This window comes from Cebus imitator, unplaced genomic scaffold (genome assembly GCF_001604975.1).
Source record: "Cebus imitator isolate Cc_AM_T3 unplaced genomic scaffold, Cebus_imitator-1.0 Scaffold102, whole genome shotgun sequence".
Taxonomy (NCBI): domain Eukaryota; kingdom Metazoa; phylum Chordata; class Mammalia; order Primates; family Cebidae; genus Cebus; species Cebus imitator.
The window spans coordinates 179,741-207,683 of record NW_016107417.1 but is presented as its reverse complement, the minus strand read 5'-3'; the positions used below and the strand labels follow the sequence as shown (position 1 = coordinate 207,683).

General features: G+C 42.0%; 1 protein-coding gene across 31 annotated transcripts in view; it reads left to right on the top strand.

The window, feature by feature from the left end:
- The window catches only part of PPP6R3 (protein phosphatase 6 regulatory subunit 3), a 149,816-nt gene that overhangs the window by 70,236 nt on the left and 51,637 nt on the right, over positions 1–27,943 (top strand). For 30 of the 31 annotated variants that reach the window (XR_005201608.1, XM_017536938.2, XM_017536935.2 and 27 more), the window contains 5 exons: positions 6,127–6,313; positions 9,412–9,549; positions 12,384–12,449; positions 15,440–15,552; positions 19,449–19,562. Coding sequence is in view for 30 of the 31 variants with exons in the window: in XM_017536938.2 (XP_017392427.1) it covers positions 6,127–6,313; positions 9,412–9,549; positions 12,384–12,449; positions 15,440–15,552; positions 19,449–19,562 (618 nt within the window). In the remaining variant the exon portion in view is untranslated. Of the gene's footprint in view, positions 1–6,124; positions 6,314–9,411; positions 9,550–12,252; positions 12,450–15,439; positions 15,553–19,448; positions 19,563–27,943 lie in introns of those variants that run through there. The other variant, XM_037741517.1, reaches the window with a different exon arrangement.

Below are 27,943 nucleotides of genomic sequence, written 5' to 3'. Positions count from 1 at the left end.
GAAGAACATTGCCTATACAATACAGCCTGACCTTTTATCAACTGAAAATAAGGGAATGGGTATTAATGAACATCGGCGTAGCTGGTCACACCATGGATAACTACAGTGGATTTTGTCTGCTAATCTGTTTACAAACAGAACCACAGTGTAGTGAGAATCCTTTATTACCATTGCTATAACACTTTTTATACAAACGCCTGGAAACTCCATAGATATGTAAAGTATTGGGGTTTCAGTTAAGTATTTCTCCATATCCAAATATTTGGCTCTTTTTCCCCCCAGAAAATAGAGCAACTTGAGAAACAAAAATTGTTGCATTACATAACTTAATGGAATAGGAAGAGTTAGGCTTTTAGTAGTGTCTCTCTTGCCATTTCTCCCCCAGTTTACCGTTCTTGTCAGAACATCTTTTCTTTTCTGGTTGGGGAAAAGTGTGCTGTTTGGGAAATAATACTTGTTAATGCTTTTAAGTTGCTAGTGGCTTAGATCTTCAAGGATGTCATGTTCTCTGCCAGCCTTTAACATTGACACCTAGCATTTAGTGAAAGCCTTCACTCAGAGATTAGTGCCTTAAAAAGGAGGAGGAAAGCCTGGGTGCGCTGGCTTATGCCTGTAATCCCAGCACTTTGGGAGGACAAGGCAGGTGGATCACCTGAGGTCAGTAGTTCGAGATCAACCTGGCCAACATGGTAAAACACCAGGTCTACTAAAAATAACAAAAATTAGCTGGGCCTGGTAGCAGGTGCCTGTAATCTCAGCTATTCGTGAGGCCAAGGTAGGAGAACTGCTTGAGCCCCGGAGGCAGAGGTTGCCGTGAGCTGAGATTCCGCTATTGCACTCCAGCCTGGGCAACAAGAGCGAAACTTTTGTTTAAAAAAAAAATGAAGGAGGAAATAAATCTGGTGGCAGACATGCTAGCGTGCTCTCATCCCCCAAACGATAGACACTTTGTTACTTGGAAATCCCTCCACAGTGAACTAGCATGTGGGTGGTACTGCTTGAATTGGGGCTTGTCCTTGTTGGACGGTGTGGTCTGGGTCAAAGAGCACAGTTTTTGGATCAGCCCACCCTCTTCTCTTCCCATATCTGACACCCTCTTCTCTTCCCATATCTGAGAGCTTGGGTGGAGAGCTTACCCTTCTTGGGTCTATTTCCTCACATGCTGAGTTAGGCTAGTAATGTTTTAATCATTGAAAAGTAGGCATGCCTTATATGAAGGGCTTACTTTCCCCCAAAGAAGTAGTGGCTCCCCCTGTTTTAACAGTGTGACACTTGTATTATGTTGCTTTGCCAGCATTGTTGCCTTTGAGGTTTCAAGAGCAAATGTGCCTCCCATGGTCCCAGCGTTCTGCACGCACCATTTTGAAGGACCACCGCTTGAGTTGGATAGCGCAGTACTTCTGGCCTGAGCAGTCGCCACCTGTGTGTAATGTACCTTGGGTGATGCCACAGCTAGATTAGCATAGAGAGGTTTTTCAGCTGAGATCCGAAAGTGTTTTAGGGTTATGGTTGACTATAGTCATTTAAGGAAGTTTAGATTGGGATTGTGTAGTTTTGGAATGATGGAGTAATTGCTCTATTGGGGTGAACCAGACTAAGAAGCCTACCAGTTATTTGTCAGATAAGGCTTCTGGAGAAAAATGAAGCATGACGAGACAGGGACGCTGAAGGTGGAGGATGGGCAGAAGAGCTCAGGGAAGGTGTCATTAAGATGGTGCCATCTGATCAGAGCCATGCAGGAAATAAGGGGGTTGGCAAGTGGGTACTTGACAATAAGTAACATCCAGGCAGAGGGAACCGCAAGTGTGGAAGCCCTAAAGTGCTTGTGTGCTTGGTGTACCCCAAGAACATCTGGGCAGCCAGAGAAAGGACAGCATCATAAATGAGGGAGAATGGAAGGAGGGAGGGTCGGGGTGAAATTGAAGCACCTCTAGAGGCAGGCCATACGGGGCCTGGTTGGCCCAGCCAGGATGTTTGCTTTACTTGAGATGGGAAGCCACCACAGGGTTTTGAGCAAGTGCCTTGGTCTGACTTTGTTCCCCAGGAGTGCTCTGTTAGCCTGGTCAGGGACTGGAGGAGGACAGAGTGGAAGTACGGTTGGCTACAGTGATCAACAGAGAAAAAAGATCTTAGTGGACCTGTTTGACACAGTCAGATTCCCGGAGGTACTAGATGAAGTTAGAACGGAAGGGGCTTGCTCTAGGTATGGAACGGTAGATAAAGTGTCAGGAGTGACTCTGGGCAGTTGAGAGGATGGAGAGGCTTTATGGCAGTGAAGTAAGATTGCAGAGGGAAAGGGCAGGAGTTTGGGTCTGGCCCTGTCAAGTGTGAAATGCCTGTTAGACATCAGGTAGAGATGAGGCCTCACAGCAGGTGGGACTGAGGACATGTAAAGCCATGAGTCTGAATGAGATCACCTGCAGAGCTGATGTAGCTGGAAGAAAGCTTCCCAAACTGGAGATGGGTAGTGTAGGCCAACATGGCTGGCCTGGGTTCCACTGAGGGATGGAGGAGGGACTGGATGCAAGAGGACCTGGAGGGGCCGCTACCCTGGAAGCCAAGGGAAGTCTGGTTTCAGGAAGAAGAGGGGGACAGTGGGTTAGGGGTACTGCTCATAAGAAATCACTCAGTTTGTAGCATAGAGCTTATGGGCCCCATCAGTGCAGGTTCTTTGGAGGGGCCCAGGTGAAAGCCTGGAGGCAAGCAGAGACAACTCTTTGAAGTGATTTCCTGTAACAGGAGCAGAGAGGAAGTGGTAGGTTGAGGCATATGTGGAGTTGGATGGTGTGGGGTTTTATTTTTTCCTAGATAGAAGGGATGGTCTGTGAGAATATTGCAGCACAGAGAAAATAGCCAGTGTGAAGGAACAGGCTGCCAAGTGATGTGCTATGCTGGAGTGGGCGGGGGCAAGGGGCATGTGGTCCATAGCACACATGCAGGATGGCCTCGGGGGCAAGGGCCGCTCCCACGGAGTGGGGAAGAAGTGCCCAGGTTTAGGTTGGGGATGCGGTATGGCTGGGTTCCCTTCTGATTGACTCAGTGTTCTCAGGCAAAGCAAGCAAGGAGTACTGTGGTACAGTCACAGCTGGCCGTGACCTCTGCTTCCTGGGTTCAGGTGATTCCTGTGCCTCAGCTTCCTGAATAGCTGGGACTACAGGCGTACACCACCATACCTGGCTAATTTTTGTGTTTTTAGTAGAGATAGGGTTTCACCATGTTGGCCAGTCTGGTCCTGAACTCCTGACCTTCGGTGATCCACCCGCCTCGACCCCACATAGTGCTGGGACTGTTGGTGTGAGCCACTGCGCCTGGCCTTGAGAAGCTTCTTGAATGTTAAGGAGGGTGGGGAGGAGAGTAGCCGTAGCCTCTCCGGAACCAGAACTCTGACCTTTTTGTTTAAAGGCTAACATTATGCATGCTTCTTGAGTTAGGTCATACCACCCAGTCACCTAGAAAAAGTGAACAAAATTTTTTTTTTTTTTTGAGACGGAGTTTCACTCTTGTTGCCCAGCGATCTCGGCTCACTGCAACCTCCGCCTCCTGGGTTCAGGCAATTCTCCTGCCTCAGCCTCCTGAGTAGCTGGGATTACAGGCACACACCACCATGCCCAGCTAATTTTTTGTATTTTTAGTAGAGACGGGGTTTCACCATGTTGACCAGGATGGTCTCGATCTCTTGACCTCGTGATCCACCCGCCTCGGCCTCCCAAAGTGCTGGGATTACAGGCGTGAGCCACCGCATCCGGCCCAAAAGTGAACAAATTTTAAAGTTATTCATCTGGATTTTCTCTGTCAGAGTTTGGAGAAAACACTCATGAATTTGATTCACAGCCAGGAGTCTGCTGCCTTTTACTGATTCTCTATTTGTCAGCAGTTTCCACATCAAGACAGTTGAGCGAGTGCATCTCCCCAACCCACCCTAGCAGCATTCTGCCGTTTTATAGTAGAAAACAAAGAGGAATGAAAACAGCTGTCATTTATTAAACTCTTAATTACTTTATGCCAGGCCCTCTTCCCAGCCTTTTTCATTCCTCTCCTCCATAAGATAAGGACTATTGTCTCAATCTTAGTAACTTGGAAACTGAGGCCCAGAGAGGTCAAGTAACTTGCTCAAGGTTATACATCGTGGTAAGAGGTGGAGGCCAGTTATGAACTTCGGTAGTGTGACTCCCGCATCAGCCCGCCCTTGGGATAATGAGTACTGTTTAGGGGTTTATATTCTGGCATCTTGAAGCCCATACTATGTAAATTGAGGAAGACTTTACTTCCCGAAGACCCACACATCTGCCAGGTCTGGTTTTTTTTCCTTTTCTGCTTGCTTTATACAAAGGCTCATTTTGGGATCTTCTCATACCATTGTCTTTAGGCCTCACACCAGAGCCTGTCAAGTGCCGTGGCTTTCTGGTTCGTCACCAGTGACCTTTTGTGTCAGGGTCTTGCTGCAGTCAGCACTTGCTTGCCTTGGATGCCCCAGGTGCATTGTATATGTGTCCCTCCCGCCCCAGTCTTCCCTGGTTCTTTCATTATGCAGCCACATTGGCTGCTTTGCTGTCTCCCTGTCTTGCTCACCCTTTGAGCTGGCCACTCCTAATGACTGGTTGGGGTGCTGGGTGCTGGGTCCTGGCTGTCCATCAGGGAGTGTGTGAGGAGTGAATCCTGGGTCAGCTAGAGTATCATCTGGACAGGCTCAACATCTTTGTTGTTGCCAGTGAAAACAGACACGAGATTGTGGTAGGAGGAGTGAGTGGAGAAAATGGACCTACTGCCTGTTTGCAGAGGCTTAGTGGTCTGGTTGTCAGAGGCAAGCATGTTTTAGGGGGTGCAGGCATTTATTTTCCCTCCTCTCTCTTTCTCCCCCTCTCTCCCTCTCTCTCTCTTTCTCTTTGGAGACAGAGTCCTGCTCTGTCACCCAGGCTGGAGTGCACTGGTTGTCATCTTGGCTCACTGCATCCTCCGCCTCCTGGGTTCGAGCTATTTTCCTGCCTCAGCTTCCCGAGTTGCTGGGACTACAGGTTCCTGCCACCACGCCTGGCTAATTTTTGTATTTTTGGTAGAGACAGTGTTTCACCATGCTGGCTGGGCTGGACTCAAAACACCTGATCTCAGGTGATCCACCCACCTTGACCTCACAAAGTGCTGGGATTACAGGCATGAGCCACCACGGCCGGCTGGGGTGTAGGCATTTCTAAAGCTTTGGGGTCTGTAGAAGAGCCTGTGGGTCCATCCAGAGCAGGTGTCATGTTCTTAGCTGTGGGCCTGTATTCTACAGGAGAGGGAACATGGTGAAGACTGACTGTGGGCTGACCTTGTGTCTGTGCTAATCTCCAGATACTGGAAGACGGATGTGGAGAGCACTAGTTTTGTTTTGGTTTGGTTTGGTTTTGAGACGAGCTCTCACTCTGTTTTCCAGACTGGAGTGCAGTAGTCATAGCTCACTGTAGCCTCAAACTTGTGTGCTGAAGTGATCCTCTCACCTCAGCCTTCCAGATAGCTAGGACTACATTTTTCTGTATGCGGCTTCCTGCCTTGGTAGTCCAGCCTGATGCCCTATTCTCCCCTTCATTATAGTAGGATGCTTACTCTCTTAAGATGTAATGTAGACTGAACACTTGATAAGCCCTCCAAAACAACTTTGTAGTACCATTTGCAACCCATCTAAAAATAAAGGCTGGTCCAGGTATCTACAGAGCACCTCAAGTAATGACAAGGTGCTGTGTGCTGTTCAGTGTCCTGGAAACCAGCGTCTTCCACAGTTGGCTTGCTTCCTGTGCCAGAGTAGGCTGTAGCCTGACGGCTTGTACCTCCCGCCGCTTTTCTCACTGATCGTGGAGAAGGTCCGGGCCCTGCAGCATGATCTCCCTGGGCTCCTGAGTCCTAGGTGTGCTCTAGTTTTCTTTGGGGAAGATGTATTCTTATTAAAGCTTGGTTTAAAAGCAATTTTTTAAACGTAGAAGATTGACTTTAGCCTGGAGGTTGGCTGAACAGAAAGGATTGAAATATTTCCTGATTCCCAGTAAATGATATTATTGTTTTCAAGAAATCTTAGGAAGCCTTTCTGATTTGTGTTTATCTTTATGTAATTAAACGATTAATAAAGATGATGATGTAAGTATTCTTTTCTTCTAGGTATCCAAATATATCTTGTGAGTTGCTCACTTCCGATGTCTCCCAGATGAATGATAGACTGGGAGAAGATGAATCCTTGCTAATGAAATTATATAGCTTCCTCCTAAATGATTCCCCTTTGAACCCACTACTTGCCAGTTTCTTCAGCAAGGTGCTAAGTATTCTTATCAGCAGAAAACCAGAACAGGTAAATATGATTTTTCCAAAAGGTAAGTATTAGGGTTGATCATCTCCTTGAGGTGATCCCCCAGTATATGTTGCTTTAGCATTCTAACTTTGCCTTAAGTTCAGGTTCTATAAGAGAATATATTTTAAATCTTAAACATTCTAAGTACTCACATACTATTTATACATATTAATGAATATTTCTAATATGGCATAATCTCAAATTTCATTTAATACGTTAGCATACTTTGGTTTCCTCTTTTTGACAAGTGGTTAGCAGATGAGAATATTGGGTACCCATTTGTGAAGACAGGACTTAGATGCAAGTACAATAACTAAGGAGTTGAATATGTGAGTGGAATCCTAGGGACTCTTTGGTCACCAAACAATTGTTTTGTTTAGTTTTTCCTCCATTGATGGTCATAGATGAAGCTTAAACTGAAAACCTTTCCAACAAATGTAATTGATGCTTGGTTTGTACAAATGGTGATTCTGTTTTGATTCTACTCAAAACTTCTCCAGTGTCACACTTGAGACATCTGAGCGTATAGACTGCTGGATACATTTGTAGCTCTGCTGTTCCTATCCAGAGCGGTTTGACAAAAACTGCACTTGGTTCTCCAAGTGTGATCTGTGGACCAGCAGCACCTCAGTATCACCTGATAATTTGTTAGAAATGTAAGTTCTCAAATCCTACTCCAGACCTGCTGAATCAGAAACGCTGAGGGGAGAGCCCAACATGCTAACATTTGAGAACCATTGCTTTAGTGGATATTGTTGTGAAAAACAATCTGCTTATCTGGAGATTTTAGTGATTTTATGGAAATGGGCACCCAGAGAACAACTGGAGCCTCAGCTATTCAAGTATAAACTATAGTAGATTTGCCAGAATTGCAGCAAGTATGGGTGTGATGACGTGGGGTAAAAATGGTCAAACCAGTAGGTCCTGCCATCCTTCATGGTGGAAAATGGCTGTGGGTAACCCATTCTTGCTATCAGCACTGGTAGAAGGACTTGGAGCTATTTTTGACTCAGTGTGTCCTGACCTATGCCAAGGTGAAGTGGCTTTATTTTAGAAAGAGATGTCATGCTTTCTTTGAGTTAATGGAGTAGGATAAACTTCCTAAGTTTATTGACAATAGGATTCTTTTCACTTAGGTAATAATCCCCAACTCATGATTGCTCTAATGTAGATTGTCTCTTCTTTTCTGTCTTCTGGTTAGAAATACAAGAACCCCTGGCTGTGTTAGGAGAGTGGTAGCCACCCCCATCACCCTGATGTTACCAGGTAGTTCTCAGGGATGGTTGTTGTAGCCATTATCCAGACATTATGCTTCATTGTGCTTTTTCTCCTCATTCCTATGCTGTTGGAACCCAGATTTGCAAGCCCCGATTTTCAGTGTACACATAAAGAGTGAGAATACACTTAACACCCTCCAGGACCTTGAGTATTTTGTGTTAGACCCCAGAGTTCGACATTCTGTCTGTGTAGAGATGACGGCACTTGCCAGTTATATTCTAAGATAAGAGCCCCTTGGCTTGTTGCTTGTTACAAGTCCCCATCAGGATTGTATGAATGATAGTAAGAGAGGATTCAGTAGCTGTGGCTTAAGGTCAAACCTGGCACTTCTCTATTTTTTGCAGATTAGGAGTGTAAATAAAGGTTTTCTGTTACGTGATAATATTAGTAAGGATATATGCAACTGTAAGGACAAAAACTGAGACTCAACTGGCTGAGCAATAAAGGCATTTGTTTGCTCATGGAATGGGAAGTCATGGTGGGGCATGGTCAGTGCTACATGAGTCAGCACCCCAGCGGTGCCATCGGGGCCACAGGTCCCTGTTGTCTGTGCTATACTGTCCACAGCACTAGCTGGTGTTTGTTCCTTTGGGCTCCAAGTTCGGTGTTTCTGGAAGTGAATTGTGGAATACTTTGGTCACATGTGACTCTTTTTGTCCTTTCTCCTCTACTGTCCTTTTAAAAACTATTGTGGGACTCAATTGTGAGTGAATTATTTGTCATTTCTTAAAGCTTTATATCATAATGCTTGACCTCATTGTGTACAGAAGCAACGTGTGTTGGTTAATGTTGTATTTATACCTAATTGTATGAAGCAGTTTTAGTTGTCATCTTTGGCTGTTAGACTTCATGTGGCATTACGGAAAGATTGTGGCTTTTGTGGCATAGAAATCCAAGTTTAAATCCCAGGCAGCCACCTTTTAGCTCTGGAATATACTTAGTTTCCTCATCTCTAAAGGGGCAGCAGTGGGGGGTGGGGTGAGTTACTCAGCACCCCCCCCACCCCACCCCCCACCTCCACCTCCCAGGGCTTTTGAGAAATTTCAGTGAGATCCTGTTACAGCAGCTGCCACTCTCCCCCTGGGACTCGAGGAGGGTTTGGGAATAGAAGGCACATGCACATGGACTGAAGCAGAGGCAACAAGGCTGCAGGGATGCGGGGCTGCATGGGATAGAGTCATCTCCCTGGTCTCCCAGTGCAGAAGAGACCAGCAACAGGGGCCTGATTTCCGTGGCCATTCTCATGTTCCTTCAGGGTAGCTCCCTGCCTCTCCACCAACTGCCCTTCTTGTGCTTAAGCTAGTTGAGTGAATTGGTGAAGTCAAATTCAAAAGCCGTGTCTGTGTGGCCAGATGAGTTAAGTTACTTTGACTGGAGGAGAAATCTTTGTTTTGAAATTTTTTTCTCTTACTTGCTAGAGTACAATTAGAATTTTGAATATTACTAATTTTAGTGCCAAATCTAACAGACTTGCTTTATGTTCATAAACTATAAAATGGTATATTCTCTTGCTCTTTATAGGCATACTAAATTTTTGATCCCCCATTATTTGTGAATGAATAATGAAAGTGAACAGAAATAAAAGATTCTGTTACGTTGTATTTGTATTAATGGACATGTGCTAATTTAGGGGATATTTTTCCAAGAAGTTTTTGAATATTGTAACCGTCAGCCCATCTTGTTGCTAATTCAGCATTTGCCATTTCTCAACCTAAAGTAGTGGTGGAATTTGGATGAGGGGGAGTCGGGACTTAAAAGGTAAAGTTTACAGTAAGTTTCCAAGTTACATGTCTTTCAGTTTCTGATCTGTTCTTCTCTAGATTGTGGATTTCTTAAAGAAGAAGCGTGATTTTGTAGACCTTATTATAAAGCACATAGGAACTTCTGCTATCATGGATTTGTTGCTCAGGCTCCTGACATGTATTGAGCCTCCACAGCCCAGGCAAGATGTGCTGAATGTGAGTAGAATTCTGACCTGCAGTTGACTGGGGTGAGGGTGCTGGCGTGTGAGCCCACCAGGCTGCTATGTGCTGGGAGGGATTGCATGGGATTAGGGTTGGTAGCAGAGGGTTGTCTGGAGGGCAGGAAGCAGGGTGGGGAAGAAAGGCTGTTCTAAGATAGGAAGAGATCCAGATTTTGCAGAACTAGAATTTCGGATGGGCACATCTCTAGGTGTGTGGAATGTTTTGTTCAGTGTTTTTTCCTTTTTGCTCGTTTGCTTTTTGTGGGGGTGGCGAGACTTTATGGGTTGAGCATTTGTCTTAAAGCTGGTCCTGGTGGTAATAGCAGAAATGAGAAGGTTGGGAGCTCTAAGTCCCATTTGAGTACGTTACGAAGCCATACTCTTCAGGGCTATCTCTGGAGGTCAAAACAGAGAGGTGTCAGTGTATCCAGGGATTCAGGCTTCAGAAGTAATTTTCTTCTCGTGGGTACCTGGGAACAAAGGATAAGATAGAGAATAGTTGACTTTCAAAAGGACATGTTTTAAAATGTAGACAGATGGTGATTTTTAGGATGTGTGCCTATTGAATAGATGTTTTAGGTGGAATTTGGGTGGGAAGAGGGGACAGTGTGAGTGACTTGAAAAGAAGGTTTCACCCAGGCTCCCATCTCTGCCTTCTCTTGTCTTCCCCTCCCCATCACCCCTTTTTTGAGATGGAGTCTTGCTCTGTCACCCAGGCTGGAGTGCACTGGCGCAGTCTCAGCTGACTGCAACCTCCATCTCCCGGGTTCAAGCAATTCTCCTGTCTCAGTCTCCCCAGTAACTGGGATTACAGGTGCCTGCCACCATGCCTGGCTAATTTTTGTATTTTTAGTAGAGACAGGGTTTCACCATGTTTGCCAGGATGGTCTCAAACTTGGACCTCAAGTGATCCACCTGCCTTGACCTCCCAAAGTGCTGGGATTACAGATGTGAGCCACTGCGCCTGGCCCCCCTCTCCCTTCCTTTTCTTTCTCAGAAGCTTTCCAAAACCATGCTTCAGCCCATCTGTCTTTAATACTAACCCTGCAACCTTAGAACTTACTCATTTCTTTGGAAATGCAAATTATTATTAAAGACCTAAAGGACTAGGAGAGACTGGAGGGCCTATGAGGAGAAAGGTCTTTCAGGTGGTGCCCAGGGCAGGGCATGTTCCTGAGGTAGGCAGGTGTGCCAAGCATGCATTTATGTGATGGGCTCAGTGCTGGATTTGTTGGTGACCCAGGCACTCTGATCACTGTGAGTAAACCAGCTAGGTGTATCTAGTTAGTGTCCTGGGACTTGTCTGTGGGCAGGGACCTTAAATTGGGACACCTGTTTCCTTTTGGGTATGTCTTTGTAGATGGGTCTTTTCTCAAAAGAGATTGAGGATTCTGGGGAAGACAGGGAGGGGGTTGTCACCTTTATATTAGGATTATCACAGGGAGAGATTTATTCAGAATGGTTTGCTGGAACCAGTTTATTCCTTTGGTTGCTTCTGGGTTGAAGTTTAGGATCCGTCTGGTTTTGGTAAAGGCGTAGGCAGGGGAAAGGTTGTTTCAGACCCCTAAATGTCTGTCTTTGGTTTTGCACATCCACAATCGGGGATGAGTACAGAAGTGGGCTTAGAATGTAGGTGCCTGTGAATAGCTGTGGTGACAGTAGAGGTCTGGGACTGACTGGTTCACCGTGGTTTCTCCTGTAGTGATCAGGAATGCCCCACCCCTCACACAGATTTTTACTCTTCTCTGTTTCAGAACATTATTACTCAAAGAGTGGTCCCAGACATCACTTATGAGCTTGTTAGACGTCTGTAGTCTCAGGCCTCACCTGGGCCTACTGAATCAGAATATGCATTTGAACAAGGTTCTCGGAAAATTTGTGTGCACTAAAAACAGATGTTAAAATATAAAGTTGGGCCTCTACCTCTGTGGTGCCTACCTATAGCTTCACATTTTCCTTTAATTGGTGTTTTCGTCTAGCAGCCAGAGACAGTGTCAGGGCTTCTTCTCTGTTTCTTAAGCAAATTGTGCTTGATTTCTGCCCCCCACTGCCTGCCCTAGTCTCCTTTAGCCTTTTGGGGTTTTTCTGAGCAGAGGAGGGGTGGTGTCCTCTCTAGGTAGTGAGCTCCCTTGTTGATGATGGTGTTTCAGTTTCCTACAGCGTTAATGTTAAGCCAGATGATTTTTCCTTTATTTTTTTCTGAATTTGAATCCCTTTCATGTTCTCATTCACTTTAGCATTTCATACATGGATTAAAAGGAGATGGCCATAGCTCTTTGCCAGCACATGACAGGGTGGATAAACTCTGCCTCTTTGCTTCCCCCGACTTCCACGTTTCTTGCAGTGGGTTTGGTTTTGTAATCTAAAAGTCCCTTTTGTTCATCCTGTGTTTTATTTTAGCCCAGAAACTTGATGCTAAATATTGCTCTTCTCAATCTTTCTGAAGCTCAGAGGGAACGCACTCTTAGAGAAATGTGTACATTCCATCTTTCTTAATCTCCCTGCCTTCCCTTCTTGAGAACTAGCCTACAGACCCTTTTAGTCCTAAATGTTTGGGAGTAACCTCATGGCTAAGAAGCTGATACATAGAATTTTAGTGTGTGGGTATTGTAATTTGGGGAGTTGTTGGTACTGTTGGCCATTGTTAAAATAATATATTCACTGGCATTTTCCTTGGGGGACTTTTAATTTTCTGTAGTGTTCAAAGTCCAGAGAAACCTGTAACATTCTACTTAAAATGTGATGGATATTTCCAAGTATGTTAATCTACATTGGGGCTTGAACAAGAGCCACTCATTGCTATGATTACTTCTACAATGTGTTTTACAGTGGTTAAATGAGGAGAAAATTATCCAGAGGCTTGTGGAAATAGTTCATCCTTCGCAAGAAGAAGATGTAAGTTCATTTGTGTGACTTTAAACTTGATTAGAAAAAAGAACTGTTTATTAGGCACAGAGCATACTTACATTAAATGCGAACGTGGTCAGAGCATGCAGGGAGAAGAGCGGCAATCTGGTATTCTTGAAGTGGATAGTTTTCTAAACAACATTGTATTTTGCCAATACCCAGAAAATCTCTGGAAATGTACAACAGCAGGCCCTTGTTATAGCACCATCTCCTTCCAGAGCTAGGATTTCACGCTGAACCAGCTGGCTTTTGTTACAAACCTCCTTTGTTCATGCTCCTTTTTACTACCTTTTTTTTTTTTTTTTTTTTTGGGAGATGGAGTCTGGCTCTGTCGCCCCCAGACGGGAATTCAGTGTGTGATCTTGGCTCGCTGCAACGTCTGCCTCCCAGGTTCAAGCGATTCTCCTGCCTCAGCCTCCCAGGTAGCTGGGGATTACAGGCACTTGCCACCATGCCTGGCAAATTTTTGTAATTTTAGTAGAGATGGGGGTTTCACAGTCTTGGCCAGGCTGATCTCGAACTCCTGACCTCATGATCCACCCACCCTGGCATCCCAAAGGTCTGGGATTACAGCCATGAGCCACGGCGCCCAGCCTCCTTTTTACTTTTTTTTAACCCACGCTTTGCTTTCTATCTCTGTTTCCTTTTTACTTTTCTACCCATGTGTTGCCCAGTTGATATGGCCACATTTGAGTGTTTTATCCAGTCTGGTTACAGCTTTGCAGGCAGTAAAGTGGGATGTTGGTCACTATTGAACCCCTACAGTAACTTTGTTGTTGGACTTCCCGGCCCTGGCCGTTAAGCTCTGACAGGTTTGGCCTTTGACTTAGGTGCTAAAGGTTGACTTGACGATATGATTGAAGCTAAATTTGGAGTTTGCAAATTGAACCCTGAACTGTGAGGATGCCTGTTGGGACCAGTGGGTGTATATCTCTCTAGAAGAGATCTATAAGATTACCATCTTAAGTATCAGGCCAAGCCGAGTAAAATTGGCAGTAGTCATTTATTTTTACCTACAGACGTGACAGTTCCATATGGTTCAGCCTAATATCTACAAAGAAGTTTGTTTAAGGGCAATTCAAGGTTTGTCCTGAAGCTGGGGGACTTCCTTGTTTGCCTCTTGGTTGCAGGTTAGATGGGGGTGTGAGCACCACAGAGGAGCCATGCAGGAATAGGCGTGCAGTAGAGTCTCCTCTCCCCCACAAAGATTATGCTTTTTCTGTGATTGTAGATCTAAGCCCTTGCACTCTGATCCATTCAGAAACTTTTGGTACCTGGGCTTTATTGAAGGGACTGTCACTTCCCCATTGTCCTTCCTGGGGAGAATGCAAGGTATGCGCCCTTGCAGCAGTTGTTATACTGTTAGCAGAGTTGACATTGTGAACACATCCAGTGCAGACATGGATTGGGAGTGTGGGAGCCCCTGCCTTAGAAGGTGCTCTCAACCTAGCTGGGGTGATAGGCCCTTCTCCTGTGGGTTGGGGAGTGTGGTTCTAGGAGCACGTTCCCTGTGATGACAGTGTGGCCTGGCCTGTGCAGGCTGTGGAGAGCCATGACAGGAATGTGGCCTGCCCCATTTAGAGAGAGGAGTTTCTGAGAATGAGGCCTACTCCTTACTAGGTTCATGTTCTTTTTTTTTTTTCCCCCTCTTTTCTCGAGATAGTCTCACTCTTTTGCCCAGGCTGGAGTGCAGTGGCACAATCTCGGCTCTGCAACCTCCGCCTCCCCGGTTCAAGCAATTCTCCTGCCTCAGCCTCCCGAGCAGCTGGGATTACAGGTGCATGCCACCACTTCTGTTCTGGCTGAGTTTTTGTATTTTTAGTAGCCACGGGGTTTCACCATGTTGGCCAGGCTGGTCAAACTGACCTCGTGATCCACACGCCTCGGCCTCCCAAAGTCCTCGGATTACAGGCTTTAGCCACCATGCCTGGCCCCTGGTTCAGCCTCAGGTTCACGTTCTTGAGTAGAGGAACTTGATTGCTCAGTGGGCTAGGAAGAGGATTGCTCAGTAGAGCCTATCTGAAGGGCCCAGGAGAAATCAATAGTGGAGAGGTCCAATTCTGCAACAAGTTTTTGAGGAGGACACTACATTGTGGACATCAGGACCTTCTTTGCATGACTTACAAGAAAAGTTAATTTTGTCTTTTGAACAGTCCTGTTGATACTGCTGTTTTGTATTAAGTGATGAATTCCATTTAAAAATTATACTGATTGTAGTCAGTGGGTTTGAATATCCTATCTGCGTTGGCCTCTCTTCTAGAATATGAGTGTTCTGCCTATATTGGGGGCACATTGCTCAGCCTTAGTGTTAGGCGCGGTTTCTTATCCCACAGAATGTATTTGGGTGCCGAGATTTTTAGAGCTTTCCTGTAAGGTCAATACACTGTGCACTGAGAGAAGGCTTAATATTTCTTACCCATTGGTATTTTCCAGAAAGCTGTATTTGCTTTTACTTTTTCTTAATCCAAAAAAGTATGCTGATAAGAGTGTATTTTGGTTGATTTTTTTTTTTATCTGAAATGCTTGGAACCAGAGGTATTTAGGATTTCAGTTTTTTTTCAGATTTTGGAATACTTGTATTTGCATTATTCTGGTTGGGCATCCTGGATCTAGAAATCTGAAATGTTCCAATGAGTATTTCCTTTGAGTGTTATGTTTTAAATTTTGGAGCATTTTGGATCTGGGATGGTCAATCTGTATTTTTTCCCAACTGTTTAGTTTTAGAAATTTTTCCTCATCAGAACTTTGACATCTCCCTGCAAACAGTAATAATGTACTGTGCACTATTATAAAGCTCATTCACCTGACAAAATAAAATACTCATGATGTGATCTCCCTTGGCCTTTATCTTTTGTTCACTGAAGCATATGGCCAGTGTTAATTTGTGTTATTTCTTAAACAACTTTCCCTTTCATTTTTTAATTATAAATTTAACTGCTAACATGTTTTATAGTTAAAATTGTACTTTTTTCCTTTAGCGACATTCAAATGCATCACAGTCACTTTGTGAAATTGTTCGCCTGAGCAGAGACCAGATGTTACAAATTCAGAACAGTACAGAGCCTGACCCCCTGCTTGCCACTCTAGAAAAGTATGTGTAAAACTCTGTTCTTGTTCTTCTTTCATATTGATGCTGTTTGATGTCTTACCATTGTGAGTGATTGGTAAGTGTTCCCTATGTGGGAGTCATGTCACTGGAAAATGACCTTGGCTGGGTGAGAAGGTAGGGAAACCTGCTTCTCTTATCTCGGTAGAAGTTTGGTAGGGTAAGAACATAAACGACATTTATATCTAGACTTTGAGTTTTCCAATAATTTGTAAAATGGAGTTCCGTAGAGTTAACATAAGATGTGGTAGTCATTTAGAAGTAAGTATAGTCATTGCTTCCAAGGGTCTTTTGATGAAGAATAGTCTTGTGTAAGTTATTAATATTGTGCATTTTAGTCAGCAGCTTTTATCAGATGATCTTTAAGGGTTTATTGTATCTTTGCAGCTGATTGGGGACAGTTAAGTCATGTTTAGGTAGAAGATAGCTTGGGGATGGGGTGCCATTTTTTCTGGATTCACATATTTTCAGAAAGTGTTTACTGTCAACATGGGCATGCATTTGATCTGTATTCAAACAGCTGAAAGTTAATTTAGTAGAGAATAATCAGGCCTCTCCACACTGTGGAAGAATACTTGGAAAGTGTGCACACAGCTAGCATTGTTAAGTATTAATGGCAGTCTTGCTTCAGTTTACTTCTATTTTTTTTTTAATGCTTTTGTTGATCTGTTTTATTCCTGCTGTATATTGAGGCTCTCTTTTGCATCTTTTGGCTTAACTACCAATGCCCTTTTATTAAAATCAAGTGTTGTCTTATTTCCTTGACACATGTAAGACAGGCAAGGAATAAATTACAGACTAGTTAGCTTGTCCGAAACTCTGTCTTTGAGGAGTTGTATTTTCCCAGCATGTATTGTAGAATATGAAGGAGCTGAGTTCTCTGAAGTAGGAAAACTACAAAAGATTGCCAGCTTCTGAGTAAAATGGCATCTAGTAATTCTTGGCATGAGGGCAAATAATACTCCTTTAAAACATGTAAGACACCCTACATTCAAATACTAATTGCGGTATTAATTAGGTTGGACCTTGTAAAATTGCCATTTTAGTAGGTTTAAAATGTTGAACATCAGCAGTTTCATGTGGCTCACTACAGGGCTGCCCAGTAGAAATAGAATCAAAGTCACATGTAATTTCAAATGTTTCTGTCCAAAGTCTTGGAAATCCAGTGTGTATTTTACACTGAGAACATCTCAGTCAGACAAGTTAAATTTTGGGTGCTTGACAGCCACATGTAGTGAATGGCTCCCATAGTAGGTGGTGCAGGTTCCCCGAATATCTGGGCTCTTCAGTGCCACTCCAAGCCCTCCATACACACAATTTTATTTGGACCCAGTGTATAACCTAGCCATCAGAACCCGTGTGTGCACTAGCTTTTATACTTCAAGCTATGTTTTAGCCCTAGATCAGGTGACTGTAATTTCTGGGGTGAAGATAGGTAAATGCCTAGAATTTACATTATTAAATTAGTTGGAATAAATGTGTTCAAAAGCATGGACCTGATGAATCAGTGGCCCTGTTGCCAAGTAAAACCTCTGTTGGATTTAGCAGTGGAAAGAAAATCTGTAATACTGCTTCCCACAGTCTGCTTGAGAATGAGATGCAACCATATTTGACACACCCCATATCTTTTAGTATTTGTCGATTCAGACAACACAGTGAGAAAATATTTCTGTTTTAGTAAACTTATTAGTCATGATAGCATCTGTATATAATTGATATATTATGTGATATGTAATATCTATATATTTGATAAATTATGATTATTTAATAATATATTATTAAATCAATGTACTGGCAATACATAATGTACACGTAACTTACCGAGCTTGTTACTTGTGATGTCAAGTAACCCACGTGTGGACTCCACTGTATATATGAATGTCACGTGTGTAAATGTCAAGTACAGATTAGCACATATGGAAAAATTTGAAATGAGCTAAGGTTAAAGAAGATGCGAAAGAGTGGTAGTGGTACCAAATCTCAGAAAGTAGACCGAAGTGTTTGTTAACTGTGAGTACCGGGGAGCAATCTGAGCCTAAATAGAGTGCATTTTATTTAGGGAATGGAAAAATTTGAAGTTCAAAAATTTTTTAGAAATAGTTATGTTAGAATAGGCTCTGTATCTGAATTCTTGATATTAATGACCTTAGAACAAGCTGGGTTTGATCCCATTCGAGCCAGTTGGTTTTTTATAAGTGAAGTTTTCCTGTGGCCATTCATATTAAGAAAAAAAAAATTGAACCATTGTCCTAACGGCGTGGATAAAGAACCTAGATGGCTTCATGCATGAAACAGCTCATAGCATGAATTTTTTCTATCCAGAAACTGCTGTTTTTTAAAATGTGAAAGTAAATATATTTTCTCGCATGTATTAAATACCTTTTTATTGAAAGAATGTGAAGATGTTCCTTTTATTCTGTTTGGTGAGCTTCAGTCCTTTGGTTTATTACTTCTTCTGGGTTTGGAGATATTTGTGTGTTTAGGTAAGGCTCAGAATACGATGCAGCTATTGTGGTAACCTATTTTGACTATCAAGTTTTCGCTGGTTATTACGTTTTTCTTGTCTATTAGTAGAATTCTTGCATGGATACCGTAGACTTCCAATTTGATGCAGTGGTGAAATGGCTAGGGTGTCTGTTAGCCATTCCCTTCAGACATCTGTGTTGACAAAAATGTCACATTGCGCTCTGATGAATATGAGTGCTGTGATTGAATGAAGACAATGTGGACATCTACAGTCACATGCTGTCAGTACCCCCTCTACCTGGGGTGAGGCTGGGCTGCTGTTTGAAGAAAAACATATTTTTTGTAAGAGATTGTCTGTTTTCCGGAGCTCATTTCCAAACCTAATATTTAGTCTATAGACTGCTGTATGTTGAGTGACTTTTATAGTAATCTTTTGGTGAGCAAGCAGTCTCACAAGCAATTCAGTGCTGGTCTGGGAGTACTTGAAAAACCTCTTCCTGCAAGGAGACCCTCTCAAGTTATGTTAGATACTAGTTTTGTTTCCCCAAAATAGAGATTCTCTCCTACTTGCTGCCCTAGGTTGGCAAGAGGTGGCTAAGGAACTGGTGTACTGTACACTGAACACAGCTATACCAAGGACAGCTCAGCTGCATGTCACACTGTAGGGGAGATTCCATTTCTTAATTCACATGGATTCCGAAAATTACTGAGAGGCTAAGAAACTGAGGTTTTCCTTGAGAATACCCATTAAAATCAAGGAACTGGTGTATGTTAGTTGTGACCTTATTATGTATATAGAAGTGTAATGGAAAGAGCCTATAGAGAATGTTTTTTGGACATTTAATTTAGTTACATTTATTTCGTTGCTGCCATTTTATTTTGCATTTTCAAATTTTATTTGCAAAGTGCAACAACTGATGTTTTCTTTTTTCTGTTTTAGATCTTTGCTAATTACACATTTATGCCTTTGTGGGAAAACATTAATGGGTTCTAATTAGCCTTTCTGAACGTTTCCCCTTCTTTCGTGAGGGCGGAAGGTTCTGTCTTCTTGCCATCCTCAGCCCCAGCCATCATCATCATCAGAGTCTTGGTCTGAGTAGAAGGTGACTTTGTCTTGAGATTCTGTTGGCTCTCAACAGAATTTGGCAAGACAGCATGGCCCAGGTTATTTTGCTGAGGGAAAGAGATAGGAGAGTGTGTGTGTGTGTGTGTGTGTGTGTGTGTGTGTGTGTGTGTGTGTGTAATTTATAAATGGGATCAATTGCCTACTTTAATAAGTATATAGAAAAAAATAAAACAAATATGTCCATGTGTGATTGAACTCTTCAGTGATGCTTGTCTTGTGCCATCATGTTTTTCTCTGAAGTTGTTGGTGTTAAGTGATGCAGTTAGTGATTATTGATTTGTTTCCCTAGGCAAGAAATTATAGAGCAGCTTCTATCAAATATTTTCCACAAGGAGAAAAATGAATCAGCCATAGTCAGTGCAATCCAGATATTGCTGACTTTACTTGAGACAAGACGACCAACGTAAGCTTTTCTTATATCTTACAAAATGAACTGTATTGTTTTGCTTTCAGATTTTTTTTTTTTTTTAATTTAGAATTAAGTTCTTGGCGGATAACCTGTAATAGTGTACCCTTGAATTTCAAGTGCTGACTCTTCTATATAAACCATAGCCTAGTCTTTTATGAATACCACATATAGGGATGCAGTTGAAAACTATGGTTTGGTGACATGATTTATGGGCAGTATTTAGACTCTAGTCATATTTTTTTTTTTTTGTAGTAAGGAAAATGCTACTATAATAAAAAACATGTATAATGTCTCAAAAACAGAGAGGCTTATTTCTTGCTCCTGATAATTGAAAATAGGTGTCTTGGTCAGTGGGTAGCTCTCCTGGTCATTCCGAAAGTCTTTCTATCTTGTGATTCCTTTCTACAGATACTTAGGCCTTTAGGTGGTATTTTCTTGGGTTTCACAGTTGAGGGCACTGCAGGTCATGAGGCTGTCTTAAAAATGCATGGGCAGATGGCCTGAGCTCTTAAGGACAAATTTCTGCTACATGTTTTGTAATCAGAAATAGGCTGGGCGCCGTGGCTCATGCCTGTAATCCCAGTACTTTGGGAGGCCGAGGCGGGTGGATCACGAGGTCAGGATTTCGACATCAGCCTGGCCAAGATGGTGAAACCCCGTTTCTACCAATAATTAAAAAAAAAATTAGTTGGGCATGGTGACACACGCCTGTAGTCCCAGCTAGTCGGGAGGCTGAGGCACAAGAATTGCCTGAACCCAGGAGGTGGAGGTAGCACTGAGCCAGGATCACACCACTGCACTCCAGCTTGGGCAAAAGAGTGAGACACCATCTCCAAAAAAAAAAAAAAAAATCAGAAAGTGTGTTTTCCCATGTGTGGCCTTCTACCCCTGGACTAGCCATTTAATGTGTGTCATGCTATTCTTTTCTCCCTTGCAAATTTACATATCGTAATTTTCTACCTGCTCTTAGAGCATGAGCATCTGAAGACGGTATAATTTTGGTTTCTAGCAAAATAGTGAAGACAACCTTACCAGCCAACCCCTGCTTCCCCAGGTCCTGATCTCTCTTGCTGCTTTAACTAACTTTTGGTCAATATTAATGGAAGGGCAGTGTGGTGGCACTGCTTCAAGTATGTTGTAGTTTGGGGGTTGTTTGCCTACCTGTGTCTTTCTAGGAAAATCCTATTTTAAATAATGTAAGCAGTACCTTCCTAACCCAGGAGTAGAGTACTCTCTTCTTACTCCAGGGGTACAGTACTCTCTTCCTATTCCCGGAGTACAGTACTCTGCTCCAGCGGTAACAGTACTCTCTTCCTGCTCCAGGGGTACAGTATTCTCTTCCTGCTCCAGGGGTACAGTACTCTTTTCCTACTACAGGAGTACAGTACTCCCTTGCTATTCATTCTGCAAGACTGTCACATCATCTCTTAAAAATGGTTTAAAAACACATTCAGTGGTGCTCTGGGGTTAATATGACTTGAGAAGTAAATGAGGGAAAAACAGCATAAATGTTTGCATATGGCAGTGAGAAAGCACATAAATGTACAACTTAAAGAGCAAATGTACAGGACAATAATACAAGAAAGAATAAAGGGAAATTTCTGACTGGAAGGAACTGGTCCTAAAACCAGAAAAGGTTTACCAAATACCAAGCAAGATTACAGTTTTAAAATAGGACTCAGGGCTGTGCGCCATGGCTCACGCCTGTAATCCCAGCACTTTGCCAGGCTGAGGCAGTCAGATCACTTAAGGTCAGGAGTTCGAGACCAGCCTGGCCAACATGGTGAAACCCTGTCTCTACTAAAAATACAAAAATTAGCTGGGCATGGTGGTACGTGCCTGTAATCTCAGCTACTCGGGAAGCCGAGGCATGAGAATCGCTTGAACCCAGGAAGGGGAGGTTGCAGTGAGCCGAGATTGCGCCACTGCACTCTAGCCTGGGCAACAGAGCAAGACTTCATCTCAAAAAAATAAAATAGGAGTAAGATCTTAGCTCTATACGGATAAGATTTCTGAATTTTGAGGATAAAGAATAAATCTTAGAAGTATTGGATAAGAAAAAATGGCTATCTATAAAGCCAGTCAGACTGCCAGTTGTCTCCTTTATGAAACTAACTAAATGCTGAACAACAGAGGGCAGGATTCTGAGCCTGAACCATTTCTGTTGACGTGTGAGGACAAAAGAAATATTTTTTTAGCGTATAAGGACTCAGTGTTTCATCTGTGTACTGTTGATGAGATAAAGTTACTTGAGGATGGACTTTATTAAAGGCAACAAGGAAAATAAGAATAAAGAACTTAAGGGAATATATTGGTAAGAAATATGGGTAGGGATCAAGAAATGGGTAGGGATGTGACAATTCACATTTAAACTTCCTAATAATACTAAGAATAAATAATTGAAATAAGTCAAATATTGAAAAATGGAAGAAGTTCCAGATTATTTTAACAAAACTCAAGAAATAAGGAGAAGAGGGTAAGTTAGTACATATTGCAGGTCTTACACTGGGGCAGTTGAGGTACAGTCTCTTATATGGTATTTTCATCTCAATAAGATTTAGCTCAGGTATGATTTAAAATACATGTAGTAGAATAACAGTGGGTCATGTAACTTCCAAAGCATCTTAAAGGTCAAAAAGTAAGGAAAGCCCGACAGTCCCAGACACACACTTGCAAGTCCCTCTGGCCAGGAAATATCAATGGCAGGGCAGAGACCAGAGAAAGATTTCATTGTAGTTTAGGCCTGGGAAATGGAGGAGCAGCCTATCGGGGGAATACACACTATCCCCCCAGAATTCCTCTCTATTCTTGTCCCTACTGAAGTAAACTCTTAAGCCACTGAGAACACATTAGCAATAAAAATCCTCTATCCCATGGTAGAATTGGGAACACATTCTGGATCCAGACTGTTAGAGAATCCCCTACCACTTGAGTAAAAGCAGGATCACTGAGAAGGCCCCAACTAGGGGCCCTTCTCGGCTGCGTGAGACTGGGGTTGAACAAAGAAGAGCATTCCCGCATCCTTTCCCTCTCTACCAGGCCTCTTCGTGATCCAGTAACAACACTGCTGTGGATGAAAGGCTAGCACCAGAGCAAGTTTAAAGAGAGGACCTCAGCTGATGGGCAGAGCAGTGAGAGACACCTAGGAAACTGGCCTTAGCCGTAAACACCAAGTAACTTGAGACGGATTTGAAGTCCTTAGTGCACCTTGAGAAATTATAGCAACAACAAAGCCCAAAGCTAGCTCAGCAGATGACTAGATTGATTCAGATCCCCACATTTAATTATATATATATTTTTAAGACGGGGTTTCACCATGTTGGTCAGGCTGGTCTTGAACTCCTGACCTCAGGTGATCCATCCGCCTTTGCCTCCAAAGTGCTTGGATTACAGGAATGAGCCACCATGCCCGGCCTCAAATCCCCACACTTAAAACCTAGAAAAGAGACATCTTCATTCTTATATAAATGCTATTTATATCAGTTTCTGCTGTTTTATATAACATGTCCACCTATCAACCAAAATTACAAGAAACAAAATTTTAAAAAATGCCAACAAACTGTCAAGGGAAAAAGCAATTAACAGAACTAGATTAAAAAATGTTGGAAGTGTCAGATAATTTAAATTTGATTACGTTAAAGACTTGTGGGTAAAGTGGAGATATATGAATAGATGAAGAATGTTAGAGAGATGGAAGAGCCTATGGAAATGCTAGAAGTGAAAAACAGCAGAAACGAGGAATGCTTTTGGGCTTAGTTGACATAGCTGAGGAGACTTTAGAAATTACCCATACCCAAAAAAAAAAGATACTTACTTGTGAGCTAGAAATCCTGGAAATAATGACATGCCTCCAGGAACAAATGCAAGTGCCCAGAATCTTGGTTTCTATGATGGTTCTCCAGTAAAAGGAACCAGAGCTCCTCAGAGGATTGTCCGGTCCTGTGACCAGGGAAAGAAGCATATAAGTCTGAAAAAACTAACAGTGGCAGAAAATAAGGAAATCCTCAAAATTCAAACAAAAAACTGAAAGCCCCCAAATGATGGTATCTGTCATTGGGACATTGGAGCCAACTAAATAGAGTTCCCAGTGGTCAAACCTAGAATAATCATCATTTTGCTTTAAAGCCCAAATTATAAGGTGCACACATACCGAGTAAAAGAAGACAGATCTCCCATGTAGAATTCCAAATAGGTTACATAGGTACTTCATCCTCCAGGAGATAGAACTCTGTACTCCTTAAGTGGTAGGCTGCACATACTTCCTTCTAAAGAGTACAGTATGGGAAAAAGAGAATCAAAAATGTAACTTCACAGTGGAAAAACCTGACAAACGCTACCTCAGCCAGATAGTCAGTTAACTGCCAGAGCCAAGCTCGTTGACTCATGCCTGAAACCCCAGCAGTTTGAGCAACTGAGGTGAGAGGATCGCTTCAGCCAGGAGTTCAGAGCTGCAGTGAGCTATGATTACTCCGCTGTACCCCAACCTGGATGACAGAGTAAAACCCTGTCCTAGGAAAAAAGCGAACAGCCAGTGATGTTATGTTGACAGTATATACTCTTGATATAATGTATTGAAGATCACACTTTACCCATGTAGTCTTCCTCTCAAAAAACCCTGTGAGAAAAACTCTGGAATGTTCCAGTAAAGGGACATTCTGCAAAATACCTAACCAGTACTCAAAACTGTCAAGGTAGGTAAAAACAAAGTCTGTTACAACCAAGAAGAGGCTAAGGAGACTTGACAACTAAATGTAATGAGTATCCTGGATGGAAATCTGGAACAGAGAAAAGACATTACCTTAAAAACTAAGGATATCTACATAAAGTGTGAGTTTTATGTATCAGTATTGGTTTGTTAATTGTGACATGTACAATACTAACATAAGGTGTTAATGGGGGAAAGACACTGTGACTTATATGGGAACTCTGTACTGTCTTCACAGTTTTTGTGTATATCTAAAAGTATAGAAGTCGACAGAACATTTAAACAGTCATTAAGGATGCAGAAGACCTAACACTAGCAATTAGCTTGACCCAATTGAGACTTATAGAACACTCCCCTAGCAGCAGCAGAATGTACATTCTTTTCAGATATACATGAAACTTACCAAGTGTTCCAGCTCAGGCTGCTATAAAAAATTGCCATAGACTAGGTGGCTTTAAACAACGTTTATTTCTTACAGATCTAAAGACTGAGAAGTCCAAGATCAAGGCACTGGCAGATCCAGTGTCTGGTGAAGGCTTCCCTTCTGGTTTTCAGATGGCCACCACCTTAATGTGTCTTCACGTGGCAGAGAGAGAAAGGAAGCAAACTCTATGTTTCTTCTTGTAAGGATACTTACTGCATTTCCGAGGGTTCTACCCTCATGACGTAATTACCTCCCAAAGGCCCCATTTCCTAATATCATCATATTGGGAGTTAGGATTTCAACATATGAATTTTGAGGAGACAGACGTTTTGTTGATAACAAGACCAGTTTCTCATCATAGATTTAACAGGTTTAAAATAATAAAAATCATGTAACATTTGTATTTAGACCGTACTGTGTTTAAACTAGAAATCAATGAAAAATATTTCTGAAATAGCCGCAGATACTTGGAAATTAATACACTGCTGAATAATTCAAGTGTCACAGAGGAAATGACAAGGAAAATGAGAAAGTATTTTGAACTAATTGATAAAGGAAATAGGACTTGTTAGAATTTGTGGAATACAGTTAAAGCAGTAGAAGGAAATTTATAGCATTAAGTGGTTATATTAGAAAAGAAGAAAGAATGTGTCAATAATCTAAGCTCCTACCTTACAAAAGTAGTAAAGACAGGACAAATTAAACCCAAGACAAGCCGAAGGAAAGAAATAACAACATTCAGAGCAGAAGTCAGTGGAATTGAGGTGATAAAAACAATAGAGAAAATCAGTGAAACTGAATGCTGGTTCTTTGAAAAGATCAATAAAATCGATAAACTTCTATCCTGATTAAGAAAAAAGTAGAAAAGAGACAAATTACAAATAATGGGAATGACTGTATCCTGTGGACTTTAGCACTGTTTCCTGTTGACTTCAGACGGATAATAAGAGAAGAATGCATTTAACAATGCATCAAACAGACTCAGCAGTTTATATGTGATGGACTGCTTTCTTAGAGGAAATAATTGCCAAAGATCACTTAAGAAGAAATAGGTAGCATGAACAGCCCCATATCAGTTGCAGAAATTGAATTTATATGTAAAACCTTCAACAAAGAGAACTCCTAGTGTGGATAGGCTCCATTGGTGAATTCTACAAAGATGTAAGAAATCTGTTAGAATCTAGAGGAGTGAACTCTTTCCAACTCATTTTATAAAGCCAGCATCACTTTGAAACTAGACTACACAAAAACATGGGAATGAAAACTATAGTTGTTCTTCTGTATCTTCTGAGGATTGGTTCTAGGACTCCCAAGCATACCAAAATCTGTGGTTGCTCAAGTCTCGTATAAATGGCGTAGTATTTGCATATTACTTACACATATCCTCTTTTATACTTTAAATCATCTCTGGATTACTTTATAACTAGTACAATGTAAATGGTATATGTTATGCTCTTTCATTATTTTAAATTTGTATTTTTTTTTATTTTTGGTGTTTTTTTCCCCCAAATATATATACATGTATTTTTAGAGATACGGTCTTACTATGTTGCCCAGGCTGGCCTTGAACTCCTGGGCTCTAGTGATCTTCCCGCCGCAGCCTAAGTCATTGGGACTAGGTGAACTACCTTGCCCAGCTTTCTCCAAATACTTTTGATTTACAGTTGGTTGAGTCAGTGGATATAGAACCTGTGGGTACAGAGGGCTGACTGCAAGTAACAAGATGCTACAAGAGCTGAAATGTAAAATTCTTCACGAAACTATGAGCAAATCAAGTCTAACAGTATATTGTAAAGATAATATATATCATGACGAAGTATGGTTTGTCTTGGGAATGCAAGGCTCATTCATCCTTCAAAAACCTTCATATCAGCAGACAGCAGATCTGATCATATCAGATCAATGAAGAAAAAAACATATCATTTTGTTAAGTTCCTTTATGATAAAAAATCTCAGCAAATTAGTAATAGAAGGGAACTTGGTTGAAAACTGATAAAGTCCTTTTTATTTATTTTATTTTTTGAGATAAGTTCTGCCATTTAGATTGGAGTACAGTAGCACAATCATAGCTTACTCTTGACTTGGTCTCCTGGGCTTAAGTGATCCCTCCTTTAGCCTCCTGAAGTAGCTAGGACTACAAGCACAAGCCATTATGTCCAACCACATTTTTAAAAATTTTTTGTAGCAATGGAGTCTCACTATGTTGCCCATGCTAACTCCTGGACTTAGGCGATTGTCATCTCCCATGTTGGTCTGCTAAAGTGTTAAGAATTGCTGGCTTCAGTCACAGTGCCTGGCCAAGTCTTCTTTTAAAAATCCCATAACTAACATAGTTATTAATAGTCAAAGACTGAAGTGATTTCCTTTAAAACTGGGGAACAAAACAAGCATATTTACCGTCACTACTCCTATTGAAGCTATGCTGGAGGTCCAGGCAAGAATAGTGAGACAGGAAAGAAAGAAAAGACATTCAGCTAGAAAGGGGCGATGCAAAACTGCGTCTGTTCACAGATGTCAGGATTGTCTTTGTAGAATATCCTCAAGAACATTAAAGAAAAAAAAAAACCTAAACTCCTAGAACTAACAAATACATTTAGCAAAATTGCAAGTATGAAGTCAACACAATTAATTGCATTTCTTATTACTAGGAATGAATAATTGGAATTTGAAATTTTTTCAAATTATTATTTTCTGTAGCATAAAGGAAATACTGAGATACAAACTTAATAAAATGTGTGCAACGTTTAATGCCCCATAACTATAGAATATTGATGAAATCAAAGATGATCTACATAAATGGAGAGAAATACTCTGTTCATGGATTAGAAGACTGAGTATTAAGATGTCACTTCTCCTTAAATGGATCTGTAGATTCAGTGCAATTCAAAACAAAATTTAAGCAGGAGTTTTTAGAAATCAAGTGAAGTCTAAAACTTGCATGAGAATCAAAGTAAGTATAGTAGTCAAAACAATTTTGCAAGAGAAAACAAAATTACAGGACTTACCCTCTGATTTTGATACTGAATACAAAGTGACAGCAATCAGGACAGTGTGGTGAAAGAATAGACATACAGATTACTGGGAGAGAGCAGAGTCCAGAAGTAGACTCACACCCATGATCAAGCGGTTTTTGACAGAGGCATGGGGGGAGTTCAGTAGAGAAAGGATGGCATTTTCAGTAAATGGTCCTGAACTGTTAGCTGTTCTCTGCAAAAAGTTGAACCTTGATACGTATTTTGCAGATGA